Raw genomic sequence first — 11,006 nt, 5'->3', positions numbered from 1 at the left:
AACATGGCTGCTCTGGCAAGGGATCACATCCAAAAAGACCTTCTAGGTCTTTGTGATCTTGCTGGAACACAGATAGGCCACACACCTTTAGTCCCTCTGTCTGGAATACAGACATACCTTTAGTATACACTTTTAATTCCAAAGAGTGAAAGTAAGGTTAGTTTATAGAAAGAAGCAGTTATGCTTGAAAGTGACATCTAATTGAGGGGAAGACAAAGTGACAAACCAGAGAAAGATTTGACAGAATGAGTCAGAGATCGGATATACCAATTCTCACAAGAACTGGTGAGGAAAGAGAGGTGACTTGAGAGCAGCAGGAGAGGAGGGGGGAGGTTTTGTTTTGTTTTGTTTGGTTTGGTTTGGTTTTTCGAGACAGTGTTTCTCTATATAGCTCTAGCTGTTCTGGAACTCACTCTGTAGACCAGGCTTGCCTTGAACTCAGAAATCCGCCTTTCTCTGCCTGCCAAGTGCTAGGATTAAAGGCGTGGGCCACCACCACCTGGTGAGGGAGAGGTTTTTAATGAGACAGTTTTACAGAGACAGGTTGCAGAGAGGACAAGCTAGGCATAGGTGAAGAATAAGCTAGAGATAAGAAGGAGCCTGAAGTTTAGAACAGATTGCCAGAGTTAGTCAAAGGCCAAGCAGAACAATTCAGTGAGCAGCTGAGAGAAGCCAGTTTGAATCAGTCATTTTGAAAAGCTGTTTTGAGCCAGAACAGCTGAGTTCAACCAGCCAGCCAGAGTTCAGAAAGAACTAGAAAGAGTGAGATTATTCAGCAGTAAGCCTCCAAGGCAACAATTACATATGGCTAATAAAAGTTACTTTTATGCCGGGCAGTAGTGGCGCACACCTTTAATCCCAGCACTTGGTAGGCAGAGGCAGGCGGATCTCTGAGTTCGAGGCCAGCCTGATCTACAGAGTGAGTTCCAGGACAGCCAGGGATACACAGAGAAACTCTGTCTCAAAAAACAAAACAAAACAAAACAAAACAAAAACAAAACAAAAACAAAACAAAAAAAACAAAACAGTTACTTTTACAAGTTACTGATGCTTGCACACTACCACATGAGTTCTGGGAACCAAACTTAGGTTCTCTGCAAGAGCAACACAAGCTTGAAACTATAGTGCCATCTCTCCAACTCCTATAGTTCTTAGTTTTGATGAATTCCAGTGAACTTTTTCTTTTTTGACTGGTTTTGGTAGCATAGCTAAGAAGCCATTGCCTGATCCAAAGTCATGACTGTACACCTTTTTCATCCAAGAGTATTAACTTTTTCGTTTTTGCTTTTTTTTTTTTTTTTGAGGCAGGGTTTCTCTGTGTAGCCTTGGCTGTTCTGGAAGTCACTCTATAGACCAGGCTGACCTCATTCTGGCTATAAGATCTGCCTGCCTCTGCTTCCCAAGTGCTGGGATTAAATGCATGTTCCCCCTCTACTCCCCAACCTCCAGGGCTCCCAGTCCAAATTCCAGCTTCTATTTAAGAATTCTTGTGATTGGCTGGGGAGTAGAGGTACATGCCTTTAATCCCAGCACCCAGAAGGCAGAGCTCCTGGACAACCAGAACCACACAAAGAAATCCTGTGTGGAAAATAAACAAAAAAACCTTGTGATCTTGGACAAACTAAATTACCTTCATTCTTTCCTTTAATTAATTTCTTCCTTTTTCTGAGATTTTCTGTGCCATTATGTAGCACAGGCTGGCCTCAAATTTGCAGCAATCCTTCTGTCTCTGCCTCCCAAACGCTGGGATTATACATATGATCCAGCATGAACAGCCTTAAATTCTCATCTTTTAAAATGGGGTTTAGGATCTGGAGAGTTGACACACTCGCTGATCTTGTGAAGGACCCACATTCAATTTTCAGCACCTATATGGCAGGTCACACTGTAACTCCTCCATGCAGGCATACCCCATGCTGCACATGCATTCACATGCATAGGCAAAACAGTCATACACATAAAAATAAATCTTTTAAAACTATTTCATAAAAAAGGATTTATCTTGGCAGGCTGTTATCCGGTCACTGTAATGCTTTACACATAGTCAGCCTTCATCAGAGAGTAACAGTTATTTTTAATGAAGCAGCAATATTGGGGAACTGTTTAGTGTGTGAGCTGAGGATTGCTAGACTATTGATTTGATTTCGTTTGTTTGGCATTTGTTTATTTATTCATTATTTCCTGAGACAGGGTCTCTCTGTGTAGTCCTGGCTGTCCAGGAATTAGCTCTGTAGACCAGGCTGGCCCAAACTCAAGAGTTAGGCCTGTTTCTGCCTCCCGAGTGCTGGGATTAAACCTGTCTGCCAGCACCGTTTGGCTGCTTGTTTGTTTTTTGTTTTGTTTTGTTTTGTTTGTTTTGTTTTTTTTTAAAGACAGAGCTTCACGTAGTAGAGGTTAGTCTTGAATTCCTCCCAAAGGTTTTGTGGCTAACTTCCAAGCGTTGAGATTAACAGGCTCCCTTGAACTGATGATGTTTCTTAAACACTCCTTGGAGACGGGTGAAGAAGTAGGAACGCGGAGGAAAGACTTTGAATTCATTGCTGAGGAGATAAGATCTGGTCAGGAACGTTAAGAGTAGCCGCTGTTAAAGTAAAGACATAAGAACCTAGCCAACTACCTTGGACCTCCTTCCTCTTGGTTCTCCTGCTCCGGCACGGTCACTTCCGGGAGGAGGCAGGGGGAAACAAGAGGAGGCGTGCCGGGAAGGAGCCAGTTTGTAGTGCACCAGGCGGAAGTGTGCCAAAGTATACGGACGACCGCTTCCGGTCTGGGGAAGCTCTGCTTAGGTTCGCTGCGTGGTTTGTGTCATGCGGAGGTAGGCCTCTGAGAGCAAGGCGGGAGGTGTGGAAGCAAGAACCTGCGTCCGGACTCTAGAGTCTGAGATTCTGGCGGGAAGACAAGACAAAAAGGAGCCAGGAACCTGAAAACGACCTATCCGCTGTTTCCGAGGGGGCAGCTTCCACGAGGAAACCAGCACCACCCCCCCCCCCCCCATCCCTGGTAACGGCCAGAAAGGAGGAGATGGCGCCAGTCAGGGAGCGGCTGTGGCCGAGACAGTGAGGTCGCCTGAAGGCAGAGCAAGCGGAAGCCTTGGGAGAAGTATCGGACCCTTCGCTGTCATCGCCGCCGCTTCCACCACCATGGAAGGAGCCAAGCCAACCTTGCAGCTCGTGTACCAGGCGGTGCAGGCGCTTTATCACGACCCAGATCCCAGCGGAAAGGAGCGCGCCTCGTTTTGGCTTGGGGAGCTGCAACGTTCGGTGAGGTTCGGGGAGAGGCCGTTCTGAGCCGCGCGGGACCAGGGCCGAGTGAGCTCTACGCCTGAGCGTAGTGAGCGCCTGAGCGGAGCGGTGGGCATTGGGCGATCCTCTTTCCGAAGGAGCTGGTGCCATGGGGTGGGGCTGAGCAGTCACCTACGTGCCGCCTTTCGGAAACTAGTGGCCACGGATTGATCACGAACTGACTGACCCTTTCTCTATGCTGTAGAATCCGTTCTGTAGTTCTGTACCTCTCGTTTGTGGCATGGATCTAGCCCCCCTTTAAGTTCCACCACCGCTTTTGCTTTTTCTGGGCCATGCTTCTCTCTTAAAAACCAAAGCCAGCCCCAGATGCTTCTCCACCTCTCACGAAAGAATGCTTTTGATACACCTTCCATATCCAAGTGTTGCATCTGGCAATACCTTCCCTTTGGTAGCCTTACCCACCCCTCAGTGTCCCTTGCCGATTTTCACTCACGTTATTCTTGAAATTTCTCAGGCTTCTAGATTCGTTTTCGTACAAATTTTCTCATGTTATTGGAGTGCAACATAATATAAAGAAAAATTAACTATGGTTTCAGGAAATCTTTGAAGTTCTTTTGTTTTATATCAGATTCCTACTATTTCTTATATATTTCTTATTATTTATACAGATTCCTACTACTTCTACCTGTACGTTTTTATTTGTGAGATGGTTATCATAACTACGTTAATTAGTCCATATAGTTATGTGAGCATGTGGTGGAGCGTGTGTTACATCTATCATATTTCCACATGTTAAACTTTTGGGTTCATGTATTTCATTTTTTGACTCACACTTTGTATTTTCTTCCTTGATTTTCACACTCACCTTTGCTATGTTTTTATTTTTTATGAGTTTTAATAGCTTGTGATTTTGCTGACAGTGTTTAGGTTTTAGTTTATGAACTCTGAAATTCTTTGAGAACTAAGGAGCCTCATACAGGCTGACTAAATACCCGCTTTCTTTTTCTTTTCCTTGTGTTTGGTGCTGGAATCCAGTCCAGCCTACATCTCTAGCTCTCCGTCTTCACCCTTCATTTTTGCATTTTTGTACTCAAAAGCATATTTTTGTTTGCTATCCCTTTTCTGTTTAACTCATATCTGATGTTTAATGGTGCTGTATCTTCTTAAATAAGCCACTAGGTTGCAAGTACATAATTTAAAAAAAAAAAATTGCCACTTTAACTCTGATAGTTTTATGTAAATGTGACACTCATGTTCTTGTTTATATTGTGGGAAGACAAGATTTTGCTGGGTGTGGTGGTGTTCGACTTTAATCTCAGCAATAGGCTAATCTCTTGAGTTCTAGAACAGCCTGGTCTACACAGTTCCAGGACAATCAGGGCTAAATGGAGGAGAAAAAAAAAAAGGTTCATCGTAGGCTCTGCTTGTAGGCCTCGTGTAGTTTTTAGTTCTGCAGTCAAGGGAATAACAGTTCCTTGATCTTCATACAGTTTTCTAAAATATAAATAACCTACTAAGTGAGCTCTTCCCTCTGTATCTATTAATTGTGTTTTAAATTAGTACTGGAGTACTTATCATGGACAAACAACTTCTAGATGTTGGTTATTGGAAACAAAACAAACAAATTTGTGCTAACCACATAGTATACTCATGATGATTAAATGTAATATATTCAAGAGCTTAGAGATGTTCTTCAACATAAAGCCTAAAGTATGTTGGTATTTACTTGAATTAGTCACCTTCTCCTTAGTTTCCATTTTTCTGTTGTGTCTATTCATCGTAGAATCTCAACAGGAAGACATGACCAACTTGACAGAATGATTAGTAGGGAGAGTTTTCTTTTTCTGGTTTTTTGTTTTGTTTTGTTTTTGTGTTTTAATCTGTTTTTTTTTTTTTTTTTTTTTTTTTTTTTTTTATTAGAAGTACTAGGGATTGGATCTAGGGCCTCACACATGTGCAAATTGTTAATCTCTAGCAATAGTCCCATCCTTTTTACTTTTTATTTTGATACAAAGACTTGTTCTCTAGGCTGGCTTTAACTCACACTGTAGCCCTCTAACTGGGATTACAGGCCTTGCTTTCCTTTACATGTCCCAGGAGAGTTTGTTATAAAGACATTATTTATAAAGTTGCAGGTATACCTGTATCAGAAGAAATAATATTATAACCTGTAGCCAAACTTTTCCAGAAGGAATAGAGAGAGGAGCACTTAACTTGGCTTCCTTGAGGGAGAATGATGTGTTTCAGGTGACAGAACCTGAGGTGGTTTGCAGTGAGGGAGCTGGAAGAGTTTATTTGCTGACTCTGATCTTCTGGGATTACTTATAGATCAAGACAGCCAGCAGCCAGGGGACATTAGGAGGCAGAGGCAGGTGGATCTCTGTGTGGTGGACAGGACAGCCAGAGCTATGTGGAGAAACCCTGAATCAAGGTGTGGGAGGGGAAAAGGGGAGAGACAGCCTGCTGGAGCAGAAAAGATGGTAGAAAAAGGGTGAAGAATACCTAGCATACTTACTCATCATCATTTGGGCAGCACTTGTGTATGTCAGAAGACAACTTGTTTAAGTCAGTTCTCTCCTTCTGACATGTAGATTGTAGATATCTAAGGTGGTCAGACTTGGCAACAAGTGTCTGCCGGCTATGTCATCTTTCGTGCCTAATTCAAACATTTAAATGAACACTTGGGTTATCAGTTTGGCCTTTTCATTCCTTTATTTTCTTTAGGTCATGTAATTGTACCCTGGATCTTGTCATTATCAAAATCACTTATTCAGATAGCTTTCTCTGAGCACAATCCATTAATTACTGTTTTCTGACTCAAGAATTTCAAGTAACCCTGTGTTTGAGGTTTTATTATTTTGTAGTCCTATATAACTTCAATTCTTTTTTTTGTTTGTTTGTTTTGTTTTCTGAGACAGGGTTTCTTTGTGTAGCCCTGGCTGTCCTGGAACCCACTCTGTAGACCAGGCTGGCCTCGAACTCAGAAATCTGCCTGCCTCTGTCTCAGGGATTAAAGGTGTGCTCCACCACCGCCCAGCATAACTTCAATTCTTATCAAAACGTAAAAGTTTTACTTTAAAGTTTAAAAACCTTTTGTACTTGGTGATCTCTTTTTTTAAAAAAAAAAAAATTGTCTTGTTTTTCTATGTGTGTGTATATACATATATATATATACACACACACACATATATATATATTTGTCATTTGTTCCCAAATATCCACAGTATAAAATGTCCACCATATATGTTCATATTGATAACCCATTTTCCCTGTTGCCTGAAATAAGCTTGTAGCCCTAAGATTTATCAACTCCCAAAATAGCCCTCACCCCAGTGATGGTAAGAGTTTATTCTTGAGCCAAATATGAATGATCATGGTCTACAAACATGAATTCAGGGTGCCTTCATTTTGTTGTGCTATGGAATTGGGTATATGAAATTGTATTAGTTATGGAACAGGGTAGTGGTGCTGGAGATAGCTCAGTGCTTAAGAGTCCTTACTGCTAAGAGAGTCAGCATTTGATTCCCAGCACCTCTCTGACAACTCACAACTGCCTGCACCCAAATTTCAGGGCTTCTGATGCTCCCTTTTATGTACATACTTACACATAAACACACACACAGAGAGACGGGGGCGGGGGGGAGGGAGAGGAGGGAAAGAGAGAAATAAAAAATAAAAAGGAAAGTCAAGTTCAAGAATGTATGGGATTTATTGGTGGGCCTTTGGATGAGCGGATTATAGGAAAGAAACAGGGATACTGCTGTAGGTCTTTTGTTTTCTAGAAGGTTTTTTGTTTTGTTTTGTTTTGAGACAGTCTTCCTATGCATGTAGCCTCGGCTGGCCTAGAACTTGGCATGTATACTAGCTGGCCTTGAACTCAATGAATATCTAATATCTGCCTTCCTCTACCTCCCAAATGCTAGGATTAAAGGCATGTGCCACCACTATTGGCTCTAAGTAGGTTTTAGGTACTATCTGATAACATTTTTAGCTTTTGGACTGGTAGAAGTTAGTGGTTTGCTAAGAATGTACCTTAAAGTTTGAAGGACAATGAATGAGGCTATTGAGGGGGTTAAAAATAATCCAAGGTAATTTGGCTCTGTATTTGCATTATTCTAACTTTCTATCATCAGAAGTTTTAATCAGCCATTGAACCTTATAGTCTTTAACACAGGTATGGGTTTTTTGAGACAGGTTTTCTCTGTGTAGCCCTGGCTGTCCTGGAACTCATTTTGTAGATAAGGATGGCCTCAAATTGAGAGATCTGACTGCCTCTGCTTCTGCCTCCCCAGTGCCAGGATGAAAGATGTAGGCCACCACTGAGCTGCCTAGGTGTGGGTTTTTTTTTTTTTCTTTTTCTTTCTGAGAACTTTAGTGTGTAGAATCTTTCATCTGTCTTGGTTCTGTTGCCTAATGTCCTGGGAATATCTCTTTAACACTGTCCTAGGGAATTTCCTTCACCTCTTGTGTTGGGTCTACTGGTAACTGGATTTCTTGAATTATTCTTGAATACTTTCTTGAATTATTCTTTTACTTGGTTAATGTGGATAATTAAGATTACCTTAAACCTTTTATTGTCTTTCCATTTGTCTTATGTATGCATGTTTATGTGTGAGAAGGAGCATGCGTGCATGCAGATGGAGGTCAGAGGACAACCTTGAGCATTATTTTAGGGACTAATGTCCAACTCCTTTGAGAGAAAGCTAGTCTGGTTAGTTCCTGCCTCCCCCATGCTGGAACAACAAACTAGTACCTGGCTCTTTTAAAAAAGTAAAAAAAAAAAAAAAATTTTTTTTTTTTTATTGTGGGTTCTAGGGTTCAAACTCAGAACCTTATTCTTTTAAGGTAAGTCCTTCTTTGAATGAGAAATTCTCTCCAGCTTTTTTGGGGTGAGGTGGGGGAGATGGGTCAGAGTTTCATTATGTAGCCCAGGTTGGTTTTGAATTCTGGATTCTCTGCCTGTATTAGAATTATAGTGTGCTACAATGTTTAACTCTTGTCTTAACTTTTTCCCCTGTGTGTGGGGAAAATGGAAAGGGGAGGTGGTAGTTGGAATAGGATAGTTCAGATTGGTCTAGATCTTACTTTGTGGCTCAGACTAGCCTTGAACTTGAGTTTCCTCTGCTTCAGCTTCAGGATGGGCCACCACCCATGTTGTCCCTTCCTGTCTTTCTGTTGATCATTCTTTTCTGGGCGACTTTTACTTTCAGCCATCTCCTAGTTTTGTGCCTGGAGATTATAAACTAGGCTGCCTGTGTTTTAGCTGCTACATGGGGGAATGAGGAAAGATGATGGAACTCAAGTATGTAGGTTTTTATTTAATCTTGTGTTTTTAGATGATATTCCTGTCATTGAGTCTTTTCCTGGGTATCCAGAGACCCTATTGAGTCTTGCCAGAGTAAACCACAGAGTAAAACCTCTTTTAGGATGGGAGGATACTATTACATTTGAGCTGAGTCAAGGAGAAAATCTAGGGGTCTAACTGCTGCTTATACAGAGCTGGGTATCTGCCTTTAGTTGTAGCTGATGATTATATAATTCTAAGCTATAGGGTTCAGTTTCCCCACCTAAGTCCATCCCAGGCAGATTTCAGACTTTTTAGGTTTGTCCCATAAGATAGTTGTATGCTGGGTGATGGTGGCGCTTTTATTTAATCCAAACACTTGGGAGTTCGAGGCCAGCCTGGTCTACAGAGTGAGTTCCAGGACAGCCAGGGCTACACAAAACCCTGACTTCAAAAACCAAACAACAACAAGAAGATAGTTTATGTATCTCTTTTGTTTCAAAAGTTTTGGTGTTATTTGTTTTCTTTCTCTTTGTTTTGTCTTCCTTTTTAGACGGTGTCTCCTGTAGCCCAGGATGGCTTTGAAAGCTCTGCAACTCCTGATCTTCCTGCCTCTGTCCTATACAGTTGCATTCTCACAGGTCCAGCAAAGACAGGTGCTTCTTTCTTTCTTTCTTAACATTTTTTTTTAAGATTTATTTATTATTATACATAAGCACCCTGTAACTGTCTTCAGACACACCAGCAGAGGGTGCCAGATCTCATTATGGGTGGTTGTGAGCCACCATGTGGTTGCTGGGATTTGAACTCAGGACCTTCAGAAGAGCAGTCAGTGCTCTTACCCACTGAGCCATCTCACCAGCCCTCTTTCTTTCTCTCTCTCTTTCTTTCTTTCTTTCTCTCTTTCTTTCTTTCTTTCTTTCTTTTTTTAAAGAATTATTTATATTATTTATATGAGTACACTGTCACTGTCTTCAGACATACCAGAAGAAGGCATTGGATTCCATTACAGATAGTTGTGAGCATGTGGTTGCTGGGAATTGAACTCAGGACCTCTGGAAGAACCGTTGGTGCTCTTAACCTCTGAGCCATCTCTCTGACCCAAAACAGGTGTCTTCTGATGAACCTTTATTTGTTACTCTGCAGATTTTTTTTCACCAAAATTCTTGGAACTCTGCGGCCATGGTTGTCTTCTCTGTGGTAAGGGGATGTCACTGATAACTCTAAAATGTTTTAAAAGAAACTAAGTTATTTTGAATTAGATCTTAAAGAAATCCTTAAGTAACAGCAGCTTGCATTGTTTGAATACTTAGCAGTTTTCTGGGCTACTTCCAGTGTGTATACAAAATTAGACAATTTAGAAAACTATAGGGGAGCAAAGACTGCCTCTTTCTAGGGCTAATAATTACACTGCTTTGTTGTTTTAAGTTGTTTCTTTTACAGAGACAATCTGTGGGCTAGAAGTTATCTTAAGTTATAGTTTAGAGCTGGGGGTGTGGCCCAGTTCCTTGTCTAGCATGCATAAGGCCGTGGATTTGATTCCCAGTTCTGCATAAACCAGGTGTGGTGGTGTATGCCTGGAATGCTAACCACTTGGGAGGTGGAGACAGGAAGACTGCTACACACTGAGTTTGAGGCCAGCCAGCATGAGACACTATCTTTAAAATGTCAGAGAAAGGAAGGTTCTGGAGTCCTTTCTGGAAACTGAATGATGGAAAGTATATTAAAAAAAGAAGAAGGAGAAGAAGACGACGACAACGACAAAGTCATGCTTTAGTGGACTCAGTTGATATTTTGGTATATAACTTGTCACATGTCCAAGGAAATTTTCTTAAAGTAACATGTCAGAAACATTATGTATCATGGCTATCAATTTCTGATTTCTTTTCTATTTCTTTTCCCTTCTGGAATTTTAAGACATTTATTTAGGCGACAAAATATTAAGAAGCAAGCCTTTCTGCTTACATAGTATAGCACCTGTGCTGCTCAGCTGCACATTCACACACAGACTTTTTCAGAATCTTTTTTCCTTTTGGTCATGGGTTGGTTCAATTTTCTTTGGTGGCCTAATGTGTCTCTTCCAGGATTCTTCTCATCATACTTAGCAGGTACCAGATCAAAGGCAGATAATGCAGATTGATGACCCTGTTTCATCACTTTCTCAGTATGTGACTCTCCAAGTTACCTAGGCCTCTTCTGCCTGGATTTCCTTGTAGAGTATGGATGACCCCAAAGCAGCTGCCCTGGAAAGTCTTCCCCTAGCTTGGATGATAGCTTCTCCGCAGGCACACAGACGGGGCTACCTGGGAATCCTTGATTCTTCTGCTAAGACCTTTGGCTTGTCTCTAGCAGTTGTATTTACTATATTTTCTAATTTAGTTTATCTTTTATTGATTTTTGTCCTCTAGTTAAATGACCTTTATGCTTTTAATCCCAGCACTTGGTGGGCAGAGGCAGGTGGATTTCTGAGTTCGAGGCCA

The 11,006-nt window shown here is 41.5% G+C and overlaps 1 protein-coding gene and 1 long non-coding RNA gene across 3 annotated transcripts in view; one reads left to right on the top strand and one right to left on the bottom strand.

Annotated features, from left to right (window-relative positions):
* Nucleotides 1–2,059: 2,059 nt before the first annotated feature.
* LOC116098668 lies at nt 2,060–2,772 on the bottom strand. The gene is made up of 2 exons (XR_004121902.1): nt 2,618–2,772; nt 2,060–2,540 (listed from the first exon to the last, which is right to left on the bottom strand). It is a non-coding gene; the product is annotated as an uncharacterized LOC116098668 (long non-coding RNA).
* Tnpo3 (transportin 3) overlaps nt 2,734–11,006 on the top strand; it is a 76,879-nt gene continuing 68,606 nt past the window's right edge. For both annotated transcript variants that reach the window (XM_031381373.1, XM_031381374.1), the window contains exon 1: nt 2,734–3,260. In XM_031381373.1, the coding sequence (XP_031237233.1) occupies nt 3,141–3,260 (120 nt within the window). In that variant the 5' untranslated portion in view covers nt 2,734–3,140. The remainder of the gene's footprint in view (nt 3,261–11,006) is intronic.

This window comes from Mastomys coucha, unplaced genomic scaffold (genome assembly GCF_008632895.1).
Source record: "Mastomys coucha isolate ucsf_1 unplaced genomic scaffold, UCSF_Mcou_1 pScaffold20, whole genome shotgun sequence".
NCBI classification, from domain to species: Eukaryota; Metazoa; Chordata; class Mammalia; order Rodentia; family Muridae; genus Mastomys; species Mastomys coucha.
This window is presented reverse-complemented; position numbering and strand designations above follow the sequence as displayed.